General features: G+C 41.1%; 1 protein-coding gene and 1 long non-coding RNA gene across 4 annotated transcripts; both read left to right on the top strand.

Annotated features, from left to right (window-relative positions):
* Positions 1-9,210: 9,210 nt before the first annotated feature.
* LOC148673273 (uncharacterized) lies at positions 9,211-11,399 on the top strand. Of its 3 annotated transcripts, XR_015936167.1 has the most exons (4): positions 9,211-9,655; positions 9,803-10,001; positions 10,545-10,597; positions 11,244-11,399. It is a non-coding gene; the product is annotated as an uncharacterized LOC148673273 (long non-coding RNA). The 3 variants fall into 3 exon arrangements; XR_015936166.1 differs by having other exon boundaries at positions 9,211-10,001; XR_015936168.1 differs by lacking the exons at positions 9,211-9,655; positions 9,803-10,001 and adding an exon at positions 10,039-10,436.
* Positions 11,400-16,144: 4,745 nt separating this feature from the next.
* Positions 16,145-18,846, top strand: LOC148673272 (ribosome-releasing factor 2, mitochondrial-like). Its single transcript, XM_088630837.1, has 4 exons — positions 16,145-16,294; positions 16,702-16,887; positions 17,937-18,052; positions 18,686-18,846. The coding sequence occupies exons 1-4, from the start codon at positions 16,171-16,173 to the stop codon at positions 18,812-18,814; spliced, it is 555 nt and encodes a 184-aa protein (XP_088486963.1). The 5' UTR covers positions 16,145-16,170; the 3' UTR covers positions 18,815-18,846.
* The last annotated feature ends 3,826 nt before the right edge of the window (positions 18,847-22,672 follow it).

Here is a 22,672-nt window from a genome sequence, read left to right as displayed (position 1 = left end):
CATTTTTTCTCCTGTTAAGAGATGCTTAGACACAAATAAGGCAACTACCACTTCATAAGAAAACTGAGGGCAGAGTAGGTGGAATTTTATTTGTCAGTTGTTTTTGTTTGCATAACATGGCCATAGCAGAGTCTTTGAAACCAAAGTTTAAAAGTAGAAACAGGTTGAAAAGGTCAAATCACCAAATAAAAAGAATCATTCAGCCTCAATCATTTAGAGATCAGCCAGAAGGAAAAGTAAGACACTCCAGAAGCAGGGTTGAGAAGCATTGCTTTAATAGACCGATCAGTAAGTATCAGTCTCTAAAGAGGAACAATCTTACTCTCTAGCTTGATGGCGAGATCAGAAGAAGCTGCTGTTTTACCATGAGAAGGTTTGGGACAGGGGAGAAGAAATAGAAGCAGCAGAGGACAGATGCATTGAAAAGCCAGGAATCAACACAATAGGTGACTGCACAAACACCAATAATGGGAATCAGTGCACTTTGGCAAAGCAGGTTAATCCCATCGATGCTCTGTTAATTAGTATTTGGTGATGCCACTTTGTCAAAGACTTAAACCAGGTGATTTCAATCATTGTATCATACTGTAGACTGCAATGTGAATTTAATCTCAAAAGGTCCAGTCACTTCATTCAGTCAATTACTTGAAAGAAGGCAGGTGTGAAACTCAAAAACTGAGCATTGATGGTATCCAACTACTTTTGAATTAGCTTAACCAAGAGCTCAGCTGGCATGGTCGTATTCCAGTACTGGGGATGAGTTTTTACTGAGTTAAAATCTGTAGAAACTTCAGGAGAATTTTCCAGGGTTCTTCCATAGTTTAGTTCCAAATAACTGATCAAGTCTGCATATGGATATACAGTAATTAGGAATAACTCTATGTAGATCGCTATTGCACTGGGGTTCCTAGATAAGTGTGTAGATCTGATGGGCAGCATGGTGGTACAGTGATGAGCATTGCTGTCTTGCAGCACTGGGGCTCTTGGCTCACTTCCTGGTGTGCTATCTGCAACACTAAATTAAATAAAGTGGTTAGAAAATAAATGTGATCTAGTTGCTTTTATAATTTTATAGGAATACCTCCTACTGTGTCCTTCAGGTGAAGCCTGTGAGAATTGCCCTGTGCTAACTAAAGCCACGCTTGTGCCTTCTCGCTGTTTCTCCAATGGAATCAAGCCTGTGCCGCCGAACACCCAACCCAGGCCTGTCCATGACACACGGCCCTCAGAAATGTACACATTCAGAGCAATTAAAATGCTGCCCTTACAGCTCAAGACGGTTGTGGCTTTCATAAACAGTGCACTGAAGCTCGTTTCCAAACTTGTAACTTTGTTTTTGCTTACTGCCACACAGGTAGCCTCCTACTTTTATGAACATCTTTTCTGTTTTTTTGTGGGGGCTGGAGTGGAGAGTGTTGATTAAGTTAGGTTGTTGTTCAAGCTGGCATCTTTTGTGGTTTTATGTGCTTCAAAGCAGGATTGTGAACTTGGCAAGGGAGTGAACAGAGTCGACAACACTGCTCGAACTCTGTAAAGATGACAGCAGTGCTTATCATTTTTTCACTTTTCTCCACTGTGTCTCCATTTGTGTCTTGTCTGCAGGTCTGATAACTCCCCTCCTTTAGTAGCAAGACCTCGCTTGGCTGGAGTCCCCTCCAGAAGGCTGATGGCTGCTTCCAGAGTGGAGTACAGCCCCAATCAAGGTGCTGACAGCTGGAGCTGCTGGCCTATCATTTGTTTGAATGAGTTTGCTTTTGTGTATGAGTGTGTGCTGAGAAACCAGCTTTGAGACTGGGCAAAACTGAAAGTAAGTTTCTGTGCTTTACAGTAGAGTACAGTAGAGATTGAAACTTCCTGTCTGCTGGGACTCAGAGTTAAAGAGATAAATAAGATAAAGACCTTGCCAATTATTCTTCTCAGTCAGTTCTTGCATTTGCCCTCCTTGTGTTGAGGTTGGTGTGTGTGTCAGTGTGTCTGCTACTGTGGGCTGTGGTGTTGTGAGATTGGTGAAAAGGGTGACAGTTCTGAAGGGTGTTGAGATATTTTGACCTTGTTTTGTAGGGGTGACCTCAGATGTGAGTGTAGTGGGGCAGTGGCTGACCTATTCTAATGGGCCTGGTGAGTCTGAGGAGGACAGGCTGATAGTGGTGTCCCCACCTGCTGCCAGACCCCCGGGCCGTGTGCCCCGCAGAGTTTCCAGAATCCCCACATGTGAGTCGGCTGCACCATTGGTTAAGATGTCATAATGATAATAGGGACTGGTACCAGAGTTACATGCAAAACCTCACTGGTAACAAAAACTCTCTAATGGCCTGTGAAGAGGGATTTATTACAGACTTGACACTATTCCTTTCTAACATCCCACCTTCATAACTGTACAAAACGAAAATAAACTTACCTTTTTATCCATGATACAGGATTCTCCAGGATCAGGGAAAAAAAATTGTATTACTGTATACTTGGTTCTGCTCTGTCTTTTTAAACTGCCTTACATCAAGAAAAGGCTCTTCTGCTGCTGCTGATGTGGTAAAAACATTATGTTTCTAACATTCGTTTTCTTGAATGTTTTTTGGAGTCCTTTTGTAAAAGTTTAGAGGATAGTAAGACTGGCCTTGGGGATCATTGTATTGTTTTATTGATTTTGAGGATCGTTCTGATTTTGGTGAGTTATTAATGGGCGGCATGTTGGCTCAGTGGTTGGCATTGCTGCCGTGCAGCACTAGTTTTTATGGGTTTCCAGGTATTCCAGTTTCCTCCCACAGTCCAAAGACATGGTGGTAGGTTAATTGGCTTCTGGAACAAGTGGCTTTGATGTGAGTATATGAGCATGTCTGTGTTTGTGTCTGTGTGCCCTGTGACTCCGGCTCCCTCCCTCATGACCTTGTATTGGATAAAGTGTTTAGAAAGTGGATGGATGGATGAATGAATTGAGAATTGATCAAAATTGGTTCTTGAAAAAGAAAATTCCCTTAAGATAACTGCCCTATCAGAGGGGGTTGCAACAAATCAGTTTCAAAGACCTTCAGAACTGTAATGTGAACTCTTGCGGACATGTGAAGTGATCTGTAGACAATGGGCACAAATCAAGCCACGCTAGAGATAGCAGCACAACCCAGGATTTACTGAACTCTTAGGAGTGGATATGCCAGTACACATTACTGTTCACATTTCAACTCCAGCTTTAGCAACACAGCAACAGATAGCGTGCCAGAGTTTTAGAGTATTGGGTGCGACGTTTTGGTTCTGTGAGGCAGTAGATCATCAGGTGACAAAAGCTCACAAGGTGATGATATCTCCAGATTTACAGAGAAAACCCCAAGGAGCTCCTTCAGAGTAAGCAAACTCATTTGCAGTAGATTCTGGCCAGAATACAGGTGGTTTTAGTTTTTTGTTAACCCCAGCAACTCTCTTTCCCCACCCAGTTATCCCAGAGCCTTACCAACCCCAGGTTTCAGGGAAGAAAGGGCTCCTGAGGATGTCACAGAACAGTGGTGGAGAGGACTCGGACATGCAGTTCCTGAGCCCCACCAACCCTTCCGACAGAGAGAGAGGTGTGCTCACAGAGGAGGGTCAGGCCTGAAAGGGGATCTGCAGTCCCAATTTCTCAGGCCGGTTATTAAATCTTGCAAATTTTTTTTTTTCACAAAGAAGTGAGAGGCTGTGAAATTTTCAAAGCAAAAAGCAAATCCTTGATGAGTAGCCCAAGAGTCACAGCAGAAACTGATTCGGGGAGTGCTGCTTCCTGCTATTGACATTTCTTCTCTTCCCACCAGATTGCCTGTGCTTTGGTTGTGTCTTTGGCTCATAGATGTAACTGGACTTTTAGATGAAAAAGGATTTGATATCTCACAAGCTGTTAAATGTTTTTTTTTTATTTCTCAACAGAACTTTAGTCATAGCATTAAAACTCCCAATGGATTTTGGATACACAGTTCCACGCATATGCATTAGTTAACAGCTAAGGCTTGGGCTGTCTAATGGTATACTTGATACTTGATGTCTAATGATATACAAATGATGCTTGGGCTGGTAATGACAATGCTATGCTAGTTAATTATATTAATCCTTAACATCTTTCAATGTTTGGGAAAACCAAGGAATGAGCTATGTTTGGCTGGTTTTGACAGCTCCCGTCCATGGTGGGGACAATGTGCCTACAAAGACTTCCTGCCCTCTCTGCGGACATTCCAGCGTAGAGCGTACATTTCTCACAGCCCCAGGAGCTGCTGGGGGTCTGGGCTCTCAGCCAGCTTGCAGGAATGTGGACCCTAATGTTGGCATGTCCAGCACCTGATCCAGCAGGAAGGAGAGCAGTCTTCTGTGCAGATCCCTCTGCCCCAGTTCCCAGAACACTGCAGGGAAGGATACACATCCATTCCTTTTCTTTCTCCTTTCTTTCATCTTGCTCAGTTTTTATTAAGTGATCATAAAAATTGAGGAACATTGATAATGGTAGTTTGGATGATTTTTGACAACTGCAGTTTTGATTCCAATTTTGGTGATAGTAGTACTATTGATTACTGTTAAGTATCAGACTGAGGACTGATTGCCTATTATGAAGACTGGTAGTGGTTACAGTCAAGTTGGTTTGCACAATCTTGACCTCCATGTGGTGAAAGAGCAGGGGACTTGATGTAGTGTTTTAGCAACAATGGCAACTTGTTAGGAAGTCTGCCATCCTGACTAACCACTACAGCCTTCACAATAGACAAGCAGTCCTCACCCTTTATTCTTCTTAAAGGTCAAGTGGAAATATAGTTTCCTCTCAGAACGTTATGTACAGACAGTATGTGTAAGCCCTGTCTGTGTTCTTCAGGTGAAGCCCAGGGAAGGACCTTCCCAGAGCTCCTCAGAGCCTCTCAGATGTGCTCCACAACCTGCCGCTGTGTCTTCAATGGAATCAAACCCGTGCCCCCGATCTCTCGAGGCACCAAGCCCTTGCCCGACAGGGCCTAGGGTATGCCCAGGGACTCAGGAAAGGCAAGCCAGACAGGGCGCCCCTTGGAGCGCCCAATGGAAAGTAACCTTCAGCTTTATGGAGAAGAGGAGGCAGTGGACTATGAGGAAGTCAGAACACACCAGTGGTGGACATCACAACATTCTTGCCTGTGGGGTTGGGGATCTCAAAATTGACAGCTCTGTTCCAGCTCTGTAAAGATAACTGTCAGAGCAGTGCTGATTGTTATTATTTTTTCACTTTTCTCCTCTGTCTCTGTGTCTTCCCTGCAGGTCCGATTACTCCCCTCCTTTAGTAGCAAGGTCTCGCTTGGATGGAATCCCCTCCAGAAAGCTGATGGCTGCTTCCAGAGTGGAGGACAGCCCCACCGAAGGTGCTGACAGCTGGAGCTGCTGTCTTGTCATTTGTTTGAATGTGTTTGCTTGTGTGTATGAGTGTGTGCTGAGAAACCAGCTGTGAGACTGGGCAAAACTGAACAGTAATTAAACATTACAGCTTGGGTTTTGAATGGGGCACAGTCTGTTTCAGTTTTTTCTTTTCTAGACTAGATTACTGCATTTCCTAGTCATTTTCATCAGTGAAAAAACTGTCTTTGTCCACAGAAAACACAGTAGCTGTTCATTATTGCTGCCTACTGGGTCTTATTTAGAGATAAAGAAATAAAGAATAACACCTGCCCACATTTTTCTCAGTTGATTTTGGCATTTGTACTTCGGCATGAGTGTCAGTGTGTCTGCTGGGTTTTGAAAGGTGAAGGGTGTTGAGAAATGCGGACTTTGTTTTGCAGGGGTGACCTCGGATGTGAGTGTAGTGGAGTAGTGGCTGACCTATTCTAATGGGCCTGGTGAGCCTGAGGAGGACAGGTTGATAGTGGTGTCCCCTCCTGCTGCCACACCCCCGGGCCGAGTGCCCCGCAGAGTGTCCAGAATCCCCAGACGTGAGTCGGCTGCACCATTGGTTAAGATGTCACTAATGATAACAAGGACTGGCTCTGAAGGATAATCAGTTTTTCTGAGGAAAAACAAAGGAAAATTAACTATTAAGCCTTGATTCTTTGTTAAATTATGCATTATGTGATGCATTATGTGATAGTTAGCCCACAGAGGAATGATAATATCAGATGGGAATGCAGGCTTTAACTAATCTAATGTAGTCAATGGGACTCTGGATCATGATGATAGAGTTTTTGTAGTCAACACATTTGTAACATAGGCAGAGTTGTGATATTTTTAAAGTCATACCAATTTGTTGGTGTAATTTCTGAGCCTCAATTTGGTGAGTTGCTTTCAGTTGAATCTGGCTATTATCACATTATTATTTTAATATTGTTGCGTCCATTTCAGTGATGCCTGTCAGGCATTGTAATTAAATCATACATTCCAACTCACTAACACTTTAAAAATAAAACAGGTGATGCAGTTATTAATGTCAGTTTTGAAATCTGTTCATAGGTTCTCAAGAGCTCAGTGCAGGTCTAAGTCTCAGGGCCAGTGCTTTGGTCACTTTGTCTCTATAGGAGTGTTGGGGAGCTCCACTCGAGTTGCTTCTCAGCAGAGCCTGATGTCGTGCCCTGGGCAAGGCACCAGCACTGGCAACACAAGTGTCGAGCCCCTGGCGCGAGTCTATGGAAAGGCAGTCCAACACAACAGTCACCCCTACGTCGAGGAGGTGAGTAAGAGGCCTTTATTTCTCTTTGCTTTTGTTTTGAGTTTTTTACAAACAAAACTTTTGAGTTTGAAAATGCTCTGTAGGTCTTTCATTTTTGTGTTTCATCAATGTCCTAGTTTTTTATAATACCTTCTAAAGTATATTTATTTATAAACACTTCACATCAAGACATCAAAAACAATCAAGATTAGTAATAATGTCTCCATCAGCATACGTGTGTACTCTGCATACTGTAATGCCATAGCACACAAGTGTAACTACAGTATATTATGATCAAGTCCTGTCTACGTACTGACCTAATATTCACAACAACAGTATTTGAAGCCCTATACAGACAGTATTCTGGAATAGAATATTAGAGTATTTTAGATGTAAAAATACAGCCTGGAAAGGAATTGACCCAATAATAACAAACAGCAAAAATCTGTTCAGGGGTTCACTATATAGGAAATAACAATGATACAGGACTAATATGTTTCTTTTTCCATCTATAATATATTTGGTATTTGAGGGATTTGATCATTTTGGGACCAGCCAGATTGCTTACAATGATCAGGCACAGTTATTTATCTCAGAAATCTCAGAAATTAAAACATTTTTAATTTTTTTGTAGACCTTGGGGTTCAGTATATAGGAAATAACAATGAAACAGGACTAATATGTTCTATTTCCATCTACAGTGGTATTTGCATCAGTGGTATTTGAGGGATTTGATCATTTTGGGACCAGCCAGATTTCCTTCAATGATCAGGCACCGTTATTTATCTAAACATTTTTACATTTTTTGTAGACTCTGGTGGATAACTTGTGAAAGCCTTTAGCTTGCTTTTAGAAAACACCTATCAAATCCCTTGCATGGCACTTTCATCTATGTACTGTACTTAATTATATCAGCAGCATTATAGAGTTGCTGTCATATGGCTGTAAGTTATGTTACAGCAGCAAAATATAGAGGAAAATCAAAATAAAATGCAAGTATATGTATATGAATACTATGAATCACAATTCAGTGCTGTGAAACAATTTATGTCATGGGGTCCAACAGTAAATATTTCAGAGGACTCAAAGTAAAAAAGTTTACCAGGACTAGTCCAGCTGGTCTCAAAACTGAGCCGGGCCAGGATTCCCCAGGGTTAACTTGTGCTTTTCTGTTATTACAGACACACAAGATGGGGCACGTCCAGGACCAGTGGAGGAGCGTGGGGAGTCTTAAGAAACGCCTGCGCATGACAGGGGGGGATGGATCTGCAGAGGAGAGGGATAACGTTGTAGATTAAACCGACCCAGGGACGCCAAATAATGTAGGGAAAACCGGTTCAGGGACGCCAAATATGTAATCATAGTGGCTCTCTGAAGGCACCAGTTCTGTAGGGTTTGGGCATTTACTGAGACAATTATTAATTGTAGCAGTAAATCACAAAGTTGATTCTTTTGATGGCTTTAGAATCCAACCATGCGACATAACTCAAACAACGCGCACACACAGGTACTAATACACGACGATACATTTATTAATACATAGAATATGCATATAAACCTAACAGATCTTATCGAGAGGGTTATCAGAATACAAAAGGTATATTCGGTCAGTTACAAAGAGTTATACATATCAAGAGGACATACGTTCAGTATATCATTCATTAAGACCGTTTCATAAATGAACTTGGTTATAACTTCTACATTAGATACTCAAACAAGTACATAACTCTTAGGAATTAAATTGATATCAACTGGTTGGGATAACAATTGAATTCTCGAGCTGTAATGCATTGAAGTTGAATACTCATCCAATCTTTGGGGATTCAGATCTCCTGCGGGCACAAAGAAACAGTTGCAGGCTGTTGCTGTCCAATCCGCGCTCTCTGGCTCCGTGCTCATTGTTGGCATTAACTAGCAAAGTTTGTGCACAGGAGAAAAGATGACTGTGAGTCCCAGCAAGTCAGGAAGAGGACCGGTTCGTTCCTGATGAAGAGCTAGTTCTGAACAGTGATTCAGCTTTCCACAGTTCCGACCTGTTCACGAGGCCTGCTGCTGGCTACTCTCTGGCAACCTCCACTCTAGACTCTTAGAACAAAGGAAAGTTCTGGCACTCGGACACACTGGCCGTTCCGTGGTTGTCCGGGCTGAGTCTCAGGATGGTCAGGAGGCGCCCTGCGAGAATGTCCTGCCCTTGGGAGCCTTCTGCTCCTGGGCCGTCCTGCCCTGGAATTCTCCTTTGAATTCCCTTTAGAATCTGAATCTGAATCTTGTTGAATCTCTCAGGCTCTTTGTGTTGCCTGTTTTTACCTGGAGGAACTTCAGCTCATTGATTGGCTGAAAGTTCCATGGGCATCAGAGTCCCACGTGGGTTACTCGGCCCTACCAGTCCCTGATTGGTTGATCAAGGTGAGATATGAGTCACTTAGTCCTGACACTTAGTAATGCAGTCCAGATGTCCAACTGGCACTCCCTAGACAGATAGGCGCCAATGGATGACCATTGATCATGATAGCCAGGCTTAGCTAAGTGCATCCCCCTTTGGGAGCTGTCCTTATCAAAAGAAAACATGTTGCATGAATAGTTTCTCTGTGGCTGCAGCACAGAGATGAACAGAGAAATGGGGCCTCATTTGGGAAGGCTCAGAACACTTAATTCTGCCTTATTATTAAGCCTCACCGCTACAACGTCTCTTTCTGCCTCTGAAGAGTACCCCCCATATCGCAGGTCAGATCAGCATCTCCGAGCTGGCCCTCACCCAGAGCCTTCAGTTTCTGGCCTCTGACGACTGGTATGCATAAAGCAGTACAATCAGCATCCAACTATTCCGCTTTCTTTGAATACAGTTCTGACTAGTGAAAATATAGACCTTGCTGCCCATAGCTCTATACAGTTAGACCTCTTTCTTTGTCCTGGTTGATATATTTCTTTCCTTTCACTGAATTAAGGGAGAGGAAGGTTGACGGACTGACCTTCATAAGGCGTCTGTTCCAGCATCACCCCGCCATCCTGAAGAGCAGACTGCACAATGTCTCCCAGGCGCTCGTGCAGGAGGTGTGATCTCTCCAAAATATTAATTGTTCATTTGTATGATTGCTTTTTACTGTTTTTGTATCCATTCTGAACCATTTATAGAGAATGGTTCAAGAGAGGGGCACAGACGAGGCTCTGCAGTGCTGGCGGTGGTTTGCCTTTCCCCAGGTGAAGAACTTGCGATCAGCTGTGTCTAGGATGGCAGTGGTGTGTCTGAAAGACATGTTCACCTTCCTGCAGAGAGGGATGGACCCGGAACTGGGCAACACAGTTAAGGTGCTGCTGCACAAAGCCGGAGAATCCAACACATTCATCCTTCATGTACCCCTGCTCGTGCAATCAACGCACTGCTGAATGGAGGTCTGAGGTGAGGGCAGAAATATACAGAATAGAATAATACCCAGAATCTTAGGGTCTGACTTCAGGAGCTGTGAAGGGTCATTTACGTTTCACGGAGCTTTAAATCAAAGCATGTACTAAAGAATGTTTACTACAATGCTAATATCCATTCATTTTCTAACCACTTTCTTCAGTTTATGGTCATGAGTTAGCTGGAGCCTATTTCTGCAAACAGTGGGTGTAAATCAGGCCAAACCTTGGACTTGTCACCAGTCCGTCACAGGACAGACACACAGACACGGACACGTGCACACTCACACCAGAAACACATGAGAACACACAAGCAGATAGCACCCCAGGTCCTGGTGGAGAGGATGGGCGCACGTAACCTCCCCAGGGAACTCACCAGCTGCATCCTGCCTGCTGCCACTCGGCTGGCACAAGACGCCTCCCAGGAAACCAGGTACAAGCTTGCTCTTTTCGTAGACGGGTAAGATGGTGATTTCCTTCAAGGAGCCAGCTTTGCAACTCCGTGGTGCAATGAGTCTCATGCAAAGATTTGTCATTTCAGACACTTTGGACAGCGGTTGCTGTCTTCCCTGAAGCACCGACTTTGAGCAAAAGGTACTGTCTGTGATCTGCGGTCCTGTATTTTACAGTACAGCTCTAATTTTAAAACAGAAACATTTCATTTCCTTTAAATTGAAAATGTAGGTCTAAAATTTATAAAATCACAATCTACATTCACAAACACTTAATAGGGGACAATATACATCATTAACAGCCGGACTGTTTAATTTATTAAAATGAATATTACATGTAGTATGTGCTCTAGAAACTTGCAGATGATTAAATATTGTAATACATTTCTACCAATGCATTTTTTAGGTTATTCTTTTTACATTTATAGTACTTAGCACAAAAAACTAATCTGGAATATTTTTAGCTTCCAATGTATTTAAAGGTATCGCTTACTAATTAAAAACTACTTTATTTTTGTCAATGTATGTTATTCATAATCAGTGAATGAATTAAAGTCATTACTGAATTGTGTGAAAGATGAAAAATGAAAGTACTGTGGCAGGCCTGTTCTGGTACACCCTTAATTAAATGCAGGTGGGCTGGAGCTTGAGGCTCCCAGTGATGTTGCTTGACTGATTGATGGACGTATTGTATTCTGTATGCTTCATGCACATGATCACCCAGCCCGTCTGTCTATCCTGGTGCCAACTTCCACCTTTACCAACTCTCCCACCTTTGTGTCTGTTAGACTTCCAAGTGGAAGAAGAGACGTAATGGTGGAGAATGAAACATCACAGTGAAGACATCAGAAAAGACAGAACTTGTGTTATTTGTGTTTATACTATTCTCTGCTGTTTCTTGGTGGTTTCAAGTGCTTAATAAAGTCGTTATTTTGAAATCATAATTGACCTTGCTTCTCCATTCTTTATGTATTGCCTGTGGCTCATATGCCTTAGAATGTTGGCTCAGTACTTGTTCAAGCACATCATGGAAACATAAATGCAGTGGTATTGCTGTACTTACATTTATTCCCCACCCTTTCTGTACTGTATGTATTGTTATGTTATAGTTATTTCTTGAACTAATTTCTGCCACTAACGACAGTCTAAGTTAAGTTGCTGAAGTTGAAGTTGCACTTCCTTTTTAGTTTCTACTTTTACTCCCAAGTTTGATTTACTGTTTATTATGAAGATGTCTATGGCGTTAACTCTGTCTATCAATGCCTTTGAAGATTTGGAATACTTGAATGGGTCCTTCTGAGAGTTCTTTTAACCTGACAGCATAGGAAATTCCTTTCAATCCCAGAAAGTATCTGGCTATTTTCTTTTGACTGATTCAATAGATCTCTTGTGTAAACACCATTCAACACAAACTTTCCAATCACAGTATACTTGTCCAAAAACAGAATCTTACCATTGTTGATACAGTATGTTCTCTTCAGTTTGGCTTGGATGTGTGGTCCCTTCAGGAGTATATTTTGATTGAGTGAAGGATATTTTGCATGTAAATGAGTGAAAGATTGTGGAAACTCTGAAGCAATCTGAACCCTAACCCTAACGCAGATCTATAGCTTGGGTTATATACACTGCATTGCCCTGAGGGAGAATGTTGTCAAAAATGCCCTCAAAGAAAATGTTTGCAAGAAATTGATAACACTTATCAAACCCTTGCATTTTGCATGGAATGTACATGTATTTTATGGAATAAAGCCCAGAGTTTTAAGGTATACCTGACTGTTACCATAGTGCGTAACTAACTGGAACACTGCGGGACCGCTGTGTGCATACATTCACACTGCGAGAAATACTGGTCAATATGGGTTCGTGCAAACAACCCGCATATGACCACAGGAAGTCAAAACATCATTGAAACAAACTCAAAGTAGTCTCCAGTTATCTAGCCTATAAGCAGGGAATAAAGCTTGGATTTCTGAAACCCTTTCTTTATGTCCTGTTTTCATTCAGGTAAGAGTCAACTATATACTGTACACAATACTGCTGACAGACAGACAAAGCCTTGTGGTGTGAATCTTTTTTCTTGGTTTTATTTAAAGTGGCACTATGCAGTGGGATGCTGCTCATAAGCCAATAGCATTTAAACGACAATACCTAGAATGCTGCAACTAAGTGTTTTACACACGAGGCAAGTCCTCTGACCTTTCCCAGCCGTGCTTTGGGTTGTGAAAGTTTTTCATTTTTTTAATGAATCGACACTTGACACATGCCTCCAATGTAATGAATCTTTATTACTTTTTCTTATCAAAAAATCAATTTAAACTCTCTAGTTATTTTTAAACTTCTTACTGAACTATGGAACAGTTGCAGGGTTGCTATTTCTCTTCCATATTGGCAAACATGGAAAAAACTAAAATATAACCCTATTTTAAATGTAAAGTTTTTTTTTCCTTTTAAAACAACAGAAGTCTTCACATCTGAGGAAAAAATGAAGACATCATAACTTAGGAGAAGTCCTCATTGGTTGCAAAAATGATAAATTTTAACGAAACATTTTGAAATATAATGAAACAAATTAAACATTGCTATTTCTCATGGCCATGAGAAACCCTACAGTTCGCCTACCAGCCCAGAGTTGGTGTGGAGGATGCGATCATCTACATGCTGCAAAGGGCCTACTCACACCTGGACAGGGCTGGCAACACTGTAAGGATCATGTTTTTCGACTTCTCCAGTGCCCTCAATACCATCCAGCCCTTACTTCTAAGGAGGAAGGTGGAGGAGATGCAAGTCGATCCCTCCATGACCTCGTGGATCACTGACTACCTGACAGGCAGACCACAGTCTGTGAGACTTCAGAACTGTGTGTCTGAACAGGTAGTGAGTAACACAGGGGCACCTCAAGGGACAGTTCTTTCTCCATTCCTCTTCACCCTTCTATACTTCGGACTTTAAGCACAACTCAAAGTCATGCCACCTGCAGAAGTTCTCAGATGACTGTACAATTGTGGGATGTATCAAGGGTGAGCAGGAGGAGGAGTACAGAGGACTGGTCAGCAGCTTTGTGGAGTGGTCTGGGGTGAACCACTTGGAACTGAATGTAACAAAGACAAAGGAACTGGTGGTAGATTTCAGGAGGAAAAAGGTCAAACCTACTCCTGTCTACATCCATGGGAGTGGCGTGGAGATGGTGGACTCATACAAGTACCTGGGAGTGCACATCGACGATAGACTGGAATGGTCTAAGAACATCGAGGCCATCTATAAGAAGGGACAGAGCCGACTTTACTTCTTGAGGAAGCTCAGGTCCTTCAATGTATGTAGTAAGATGCTACATATGTTCTATCAGTCAGTGGTAGCGAGCGCCATTTTCTACGCAGTGGTATGCTGGGGCCCTGGGATTAGAGCAGTGGATTCTAAAAGGCTGAACAAGCTCATCAGGAGAGCAAGCTCTGTAATACGGTCTGACTTGGACCCCTTGGAGGTAGTGGCTGAGAGGAGAATCATGTTGTCATGGACAACATCTCCCATCCCCTCTATGACAGGCTTGTAGAAATGAAGAGCACGTTCAGCAATAGACTGATTCATCCACGGTGCGACAGGGAGCGCTACAGGAGGTCATTCTTGCCTTCTGCTATAAGACTGTACAATGCATCCACCTTGTGTCTGAGCAGAGGCAACATTGACAGTGATCTGTTTCTGGACTGAACGCATCTACACATCTACTGCTACATCTGTTCTTTTTCTTTTCTTTTCCCGTTTACATCCGTTTTTTGTGCAATACATGCCAGGGACCCGTGCAATACATTTATATTTATATCTTTATCTATATTTACATCTATATTTACTGTATATTCATATGTGTGATACAATTTTTCTGCTTACTGTTCTGTTCTAGTTTGTTCTTTGTGTGTCCGGACTGTGAGTAGCTCTTTTAGTGCACCCTCACTGTACTGATTGTATTGTATGTATTGTACTATTATTATTATTGTATCATTTGTTACACTGTGGCTGTGTTGACTGTGTAAAGCTGCTGTTGCACTGCAATTTCCCTCACGGGATCAATAAAGTATCTATCATAAAAAGCCACACACACACAAAAACCTTTTCAAGCTACGCTGCGTGTAAGTTCAAAACATCTACCGGTAATACATGGAACTAATGAAAATATGTAGACCTATGTTTCTTTCACAGTCTGAGTAACAAGCAAAACAAAATCCAAAAAATGAAAATTTTTGGAATTTAATAAATCCCAGTCAGACCGATGTTTTAGGTCTCAAAAAGAGGACATGCTAAATGTCACACCCCACACTCTCCCTCACAAAGGCCATTACATTCCCAAACCCACTGTTTCACAATCTCATTCCTAATTGAACCCATCACATTCCCACATGCACCAGGTTCCATAAATTCTCACTCCCAGACCAATTATCCAACCACGTCCCTTTCCCTTTAGTATTTAAAGTTCCCTCACGCCAATTTATGCTCCCTATTGAGAAGCCTCCCAAAGTATCCTCTTGTGTGTTTCTAAATTTTTTGATTGATCTGCTGGTTCCTAATCTTTGCTCCTGCCTTTTTGACCATTCTCTTTGGATTTTGTTTTTTGGATTGTCTTTCTGGGATTTCCCTAGTTACTGGACTCAGTGCTTCTCCAATTGACTAAGTCCCTGGATTATGTGTTTGGATTTGTCCCTGTGCTACTCCACATTATACAGGATTTGTGGTTCTGCATAAGGATCCTCTTATTCTGCTGATTGGTTCCCTGACACTAAATACTCAGCAATGACATTCATTAAATGCTGTCTTTTAATCAAATTTACATACATTTTTTGTGTTGCCCTCTACTAATAAAGTGAGCAGAGTTTGGGTTTAAGGTGCATTCAGACCCAGCTAAAAGGCTTTGTTTTGGCTGTTCTGGATGACTTGGAGCATGCCCTGACTGGCCTGAAAGTTAAGGCATTATTTTCCCATGTTTTCAGCTTGTAGAAAAAGAGTAAAGATAATGTGCACACCTTCCTTTGATATGTCTAGTGTGGAGTTGTCTGTCTTTCTATAGCTCAGATAAACCTGAATGATTAATTTATGCAGAATTCAATGATACAGTAAAAGATGGGCATCTAACAAACTCAGTTTTATGTTCCACTCAAGGAAACTCAGTTATGGTTGGCCATTTATAAGAAAAGATCACTTTATTGGCCATATTCAACTTCTTGTATAACGGATTTGTCTTTTTGCATACTCCCACTTGCTCTCCATGAGACACGGACTGGGAGAGAAGCTTGAGGCTCAAGCGCAGTGTCAGCCATTTACAGTATAAAGCACCCCTGGAGCAGTGGGGGTTAAGGGGCCCTTACTCAGGGGTGTATGCTATCCTTGTATAATGTGTGATTGGATGTGCAGAAGAATTAATTTATTATCTATATGAGCCTAAGTGGGATTTAGATCCAGTTATGACCATAAGTGAGAAGAGATGGGAGTTCATGCCTAGTTATTTAGTAAACATAAACTAATTTTCGACCATAGTCTTTTGATGTTGTTAAGGAAGGGCTAAGGCATTAGAAAGCAAGGCATTAGCAGGACACAAGTGCCCTGCAGACTCCAAAGTTGTTACAACGCAAGCAATAGCACCTTGGTACAGCTAACTGTTGTAATTCAGCACCTAATTTCTACTGTTTTGTCAAATTAATTTGCCTTATTCTTTCAAAGACTGTACTGTGTGGAATGGGGGAGCTACACATTGAGATCATTCATGATCGAATAAGAAGAGAATATGGCATTGAGACTCACCTTGGACCACTACAGGTGGCCTACAGGGAAACCATCTTGCAGTCGGTTTCCACCACAGGTATCACATTCACACCTCGGCACAATATGCCAGTAATATCTTCACTTTGACAGGTAACAATTGCTTGTGCTGTACAGTATATCAGTGGACATCAGTTTCTTAGAGGGCTCATCATTGATAACATGTCACAATTCCTCTTCACAAGGATATAGGATGTGTGTTCTGCAAAATGACTGCAGGTTTTTTAGGTGTCTCAAATCACATGTCAGCATTTCTGCCTGGTGTGCATTCCAGCCAATATTTATGAAAGTATGGATTGTTTCTTTTTTCTGTGTCTGTTAGTAGAAAATGCTTTCGTTTTTTTCTTTCATTTCCCTACCCTCTACAGAAGCTTGACCCGTTCTAATCTGCTGCAGAGCCTGCTGTTCTGAAACTATTCCTGAGTGTCGTCGTTCTCCCTTTGTCAGACACATTGGACAGAAGCATTGGAGACAAGAGACACCTGGTGACAGTTGAGCTGGGAGTGAGCCCCTGCGCAGAGGGTAGCTCCACTGCTGCCCCTGCCATCAGCTTTGAGGACAGTGTGGAAGAGCAGCTTCCTTTGGATGTGAAAGAGGCAGTGGAGAATGGAATACAAAGTGCTTATCTCCAAGGTAACGGGGCTCTTAAATGGATTTGGGCTATCAGTGACAGGCAGTTTTCTTTGGTTATTGAAGCACCATTATTTGGGTCAGTTTCAGATTCTGATACCAAGAATGGTTTCCAATATAGAGGATGTGTACTATAGCTTGACAAAATGTCCAAAAAATGTTTATCCCATTTGATATTGCAATAATAAAGTCATGTATGTGAAGGCTCACCTTGAAGCATTGTTTTTAAGCACTACAGTTTGCATAAACTCTGGTTGTTTACATATCTTTTGTTTTGAACAACTTTTCATTTAACTTCTTAAGAGTCAGTAGTGGAGATCAAGTTCTGGTGCTAGGGTGTCAATTTTTACTGACGTGTTTGAAATAGTGATGTACATTCTGTAAATTGTATAAGTCCTCTAGAATTATACTTTCATATGTTATGCTGTCTAATTAACTAAGGTAAGGAGTATTTCATATTTATGGTGTATACACAGCTGAAGAGAGGTTCTGAACTACTCAGCTTGAATTAGGTAGTGTTAAATGATGATGTATGGGTGTGAAAGCTAGACCCTGAAAAAAGCTGACCGAAAGAGGATGGATGCTTTCAAGCTATTGGTGCTAGAGAAGACTGTTACGGATACCATGGACAGCAAGGGTCACCAATAAAGAGGTTCTGGAGCGCATCAAGCCAGAAATCTTGCTTAGGGAAAGATCACCAGACTCCGGCAATTGGAGAAAGCAAATATGCTTGGAATGGTCAGTGGAACAAGAAGACGAGGCCACCAAAGAACGCGGTGGCTCGACGCCAACAAAACGGACACTGGTTTAGCTATAGAACAGCTGAAAGGGAAAGTCCAAGACCGGAAAGCGTGGCGAGAGATGGCCTATAGAATCGCCGAGAGTCGGATCCGACTGACCGGATAACATCATCATCATCAAATGATGATGTGGATGTGTAGGTGCACTGTCAAAAAAGCTTCTAAAAAGCTGCAATTTTACATGTTTGTCCATGTGCTTTCTACATATGCAGCCATTTCCTGATTCTCCAATGCCATTCAAAGTAATTCCAGGTCCACTGCTGGGGTTCCCGGTGCAGGATGTGGTCACTACAGTTTACTCTGTCAGCATACAGCCTGGGACATCAATGGCCATGGTCTCAGCCTGTGTGTCTCGCTGTATGCACAAGGTAACATTTGCTCAAAAGGAAAAGATGAAGACTAGGATAATCATGCAGCACAATACAATTTCTTCAACCCGTTTGAAATCATGATGGAAGGCTCATTTCTAGAAAGTAGTCCCCTAAATGAATAAACCGATGAAAGAAAACATGAGAGAAATATATGTAGAAAGAAAAGTCATTGCTTATTGCAAGACAGAAGTTAAAGATGCAATTGTTAAATGTTCTGAGTAGCCCAGGGCACAATACATAGAGGTTAGAAGTGTTGTGCTGTTTTTTACAATTGGCTTTGTTAGACCAATATGCTAACAACAAAATCAGTTTGTTTTCTTTCAATTTGATTTAAAAATACAACTCAAATATCAAATGCTATATTAAATGTTTATTGCTGCAATTTAGTCTTAATCTATTCAAATTTATCGATGAATAGACGGGCCAGAAGACTGGGTTTTTAGTGACAGAATAAATGTTTATATTTTTTATAGAACATTTAAGCTTGTTTGTCCTTCAGGTTTCATTACAATATGGGCATTGTTGTTTAAAAACATATTTAACAAAGTATTCATCAGGAAACAATGGAGTGTGATGGGAGTGAGCATTTCTTTACAAAAATGACTTTTCTTTTGTTCATCTTTCTCACAGGGTTACTTCACAGTCCTTTGCGCTCTGACATCTGGCACTGCCACCTTCACACTGGAACTGTCCAGCTACGAAGCCATGACTGCCCATGATCAGAACACCCTTCTCAGCCGAATGACAGGAGTGGCATGAAGCCTTCAGCCAAACATGTTTGAAACAAGGAGTACAAGAAACTGTTTAACTCTTGAAAGCATCAGGCTCATACAAAATGTAAACTGGGCTTTGTCTTTTAAGAAGGGGTTGAAAAGACCTGCATTTCCTTTCATGTGTTGTCATCCATTTTGCTGCAGGATATAACTTTGGAAACACACTAAACTGACTTCAAAGTTTGGAATTACCAGCTACAATTCTCTTAATAAATTATGTACAAAAGCTCTAAGAGTAGAATAGGTGATTGTTATGGATAAATTAAGATGTACTGAACAAAGTAACATTTTACACACATCAATAAAAAATTAAAATGCAGAAGCATTAAAAACGACCCCAAGAAAGCTAGTGCCTTCTTCTTTCAGTCTTATTTCCACAGTGGAGTCTTAGGTCATGGTTGAACTGAGTTTAACGGGACATAATTTAACATGGAGTGTTGCTAGGGCTGCAAATATCAGTACCTCTTCCAACAGGAGACACTTTAATGTTCAAATGCGGGACTTTCTGGGTCACAAGGGTCGGCTGGCAACCGTACTCGCCTCAAAAGCAAAGGAGTCCTCACGCGTCATTCTGTTGCGGTGGGAGACATGAGTGAGCACAGTGTTGATGAGCAAGTTGCTCAAACCTAACGTTTCCGAAGGGGTGGAACTGAAGTACGGGAATAATCACGAGGGTGGAGTATCGATAGTGTTACACCGAGATAACAGATTTGCAACTTTTTTTTTAGTCAAGAAGCAATGCAAAGAAGAACAATCTCCCACTCCTCCTCACTGAAACATTCACCGCAGTGGCAGCTCCTCCACCTTCTTCATCTCAAAACGCGACTCTAGCTCCACAAAAAAGATGAACGAGGTCGGATTTTGTAATTGGAATTGCATTTTCCAAATTCCAAAGTTGCAAAATATTTTTTTCACCCGAGCATTTGTTTTCAATTAACCTGAACGTCATTTTCGCAGATCGCGTCTTATATAGGTCACGTGCTCAATCTGTAAAGCGCCACGCAGCGATCAGCGCGTCATCTCTGAACTCACAATTGCATTATTACTGAGAGAGTGACGGATTGCTCAAGGGGTTAAAATGATCGTAGTTTCTCATAGGTTATTGCTTTAGCTCATTCTCTTCGTCAGGGCATATATAAAAAAAACGTATTGTACGCCCGGTAGTAATGGTCAAGAGAGTGGCAAACTATTGCAGCAAAACCTTCCCGGATTAGGAATACCGCAGCAAAGCAGAAAGGTACCTATAGATTTTAGGAGTAGTTACAGTACCCTTTAAGAGAAGTTGCTTTCACTGAGACTTTATCTGGTATAACATTAGTGTTTCACTATTTTTCTATTAGTTAGAAATAGTCTGGTATAATATTTTAAAAGTAAATTAATATGACGTGCGTGTAACACAAGAACAGTAAACTATGGTGCAGAAAAAAAACTTGCATGGCAGCGACAGTCTTTTATTTTTGTGCGGTTACTGCGCATCTGCAACCCTGCAACTTGGTAAAGATCAGGCGAAGTGTATTTTCTGAATTGGACTGCTTGTTTCTACACTGTGTAACCAAAGTGGTAAAAAATACTGTTTTTTTACATTGGGTGTCCGCGGAAATCTGTCGATTTTCCGTTACGACCAGCTTCAGTAAAATGTCGTGCAAACGGTGCCCTTCTACACGCTACTTTGTGCAGAAGGTATGCAGAGGAAGAAGCATGAGAGCACCAGAATGAGCTCCCGTTTAACTATCCTGAAAGCAACGAATTCGTTTGATAAAAATCGATGTGTATATCAATGAAGATGTAAATTTGTACAGTTCAAGATTTGTAAAAACTTGTGGGAGGGCATGGGGGTGTAGCGACGCTTTCCAGCACGTGGTGAACCGATGCGACCGCCTGTAAGAGATGGAAGTCGCAAACGCATCATTGTCCGAGGATCGGAGCAACAGAAACGTTTTTTTCAAGACAAGCAGTATCTTCATTCATATTTTTATCAATAAGAAATACAAACATATCCAAAAACGATAAAAAAAACAGTGGGGTGTGAATTCGAGCACTGGTCTTGTTACTTTTGAATGTGTGCTTACTTCATTCACCAACTGTAAGACGTTTTTTTTACACCAGAACCACACATCGTATTAAGAAAATAAATCTTTCCCGTTAAACATCTAGTAGCCAGTTCTGTCTAGTTCTTCTTGTGCCAGTTCTTCTAGAAAACGTCACCCATGTCATGAAATACAGTACATACTCTGTTATCACAATCCGTATCTCTACTGAATTTCTTTCAGACTTCAAAGTACCTTTTTTTCTTCTTATGTTTTATGGTCCCAATAAATTAATTCCCTGATCACACTATCTTTTCTTCTGATATTGCCAAGTTTTTGTCCTCTCTACCAGATTATGAACAGTGCATGATAAGGCTTTCTAGTAGTCTCACCTTGTAGTCTGTTTTCAGATCTGACCTTAAGACCCTGGCAGTCACATAGATCTTATGATGTATTCTGCATGTTGTCTTCTGTATATTGATTTATTTGGTACAATGATCTCTCCTAAATGTGCACTTTCCTAAGAAACAATGTTTTCTGAAAACTGCTATGTAAAATAAAGATTAATAATCGGTATACATATCACATAGGTAATATCAATCGCCAGACAGGATTGTACTATAGGCATCTGGGTGTTTATGATGATTTTTTCATGTTAATTAGAACAATAAAATTACAAACAAAATGTTTGGGTATAAAACAAGAAGTGTGTAGCTTACTCCCTTCAGCATTGAAGCAATACATAAGGTTTGCAACAGTAGTAAAATCTCATTTATAATACTGCATTCATTTGTATTCACCATACCTCTAAACTTACATTAGGTAATTAAATGTTCAGACTTTTATAGTTCAGTCGATTGGTGAATCCATAAAAATGAAAGATGTGAGAGATATTCTAGTTTTTAAAAATCCAAGGAGTGTAGATAGATAGGGTCAAGCAGTTTTTGTAGCAAAAGAGCCACAACTTGAAACTAAAAGAGAATTAATTCTTGAAACATGCTGTGGTATTGATGCTTCAATAAAATGGCTGGGCTGCTTGTTACTTTGGAGAGCTGTGGGTGCTTTTAACAGGATTCCTAGTTAGGTGTCTTAAGGCCCAATCTGGGCTCCTTGAAGTAGCAGCTAGAAATGGGATCTATATACAGTTAGGGGTGGCTTCTCTTTGTTCTTCAGATTACAATCTGTATGTCTAATATTTTTTTTAAATCATCAAGGAGCTGAGTTGCATTAACATTCATCTTTTATAAACATGCTGCTTATAAACTCTGCAAGTACAAATCAGCAAATAGATAATATTAGCAGTAAGTACAGCCCCCTATTACTGTTTCTCCAGTTGTAAATTATAGAATAGAACTGCCTGCTTAGAGTTTGCTGCATTTTGGTTTATGAAATCATTAAGAAGAGATTTAGGACAGTCTATACAGGTCTGAATGTTTGTAATCCCATATTTTTCGTGTTTGATTTATACATTCCATTACATCTGTCAATATGCGATGTTACTATTGTAATGCTTGAGTTGAGTACAGATAACACATCACAACTCTTTGAGGAGTTTTGCTTGAGTGTCAGTTTTAATACTTGTCATTTTTAAAGTAGCAAATCAGAATAGTTTGTAATGAAAACTGTGTTAAGTAAGTAGACTGGATCCAGTGATATCACTGTCCAAATTTGGACATTTTATTGAAGCAAACAGGATTTTACTGTTTGGACTCCTTGGAAGAGAAGGAGATTACATAAGCTACTACTGTTCTTGAGTCCTCAGGTTCATGTTCTCAAAAGAACTGAAAGTAGAGATGATGAGCTGAGAACTGTACTTA

The sequence above is a fragment of the Lepisosteus platostomus genome, chromosome 4 (genome assembly GCF_059453375.1).
Source record: "Lepisosteus platostomus isolate fLepPlt1 chromosome 4, fLepPlt1.hap1, whole genome shotgun sequence".
Classification (NCBI taxonomy): Eukaryota; Metazoa; Chordata; class Actinopteri; order Semionotiformes; family Lepisosteidae; genus Lepisosteus; species Lepisosteus platostomus.
Note: the sequence above shows the minus strand (reverse complement) of the source record. Positions and strands in the feature narration are given on the sequence as shown.

Bases quoted from the DNA above. Each gene is read 5' to 3' on its own strand.
- LOC148673272 (XM_088630837.1), top strand. From the start codon at position 16,171: ATGGGGGAGCTACACATTGAGATCATTCATGATCGAATAAGAAGAGAA. The intron at 16,888-17,936 runs GTAACGGGGCTC...AAGTAATTCCAG, and splicing joins ACAAAGTGCTTATCTCCAAG to GTCCACTGCTGGGGTTCCCG. The intron at 18,053-18,685 runs GTAACATTTGCT...TCTTTCTCACAG, and splicing joins TGTCTCGCTGTATGCACAAG to GGTTACTTCACAGTCCTTTG.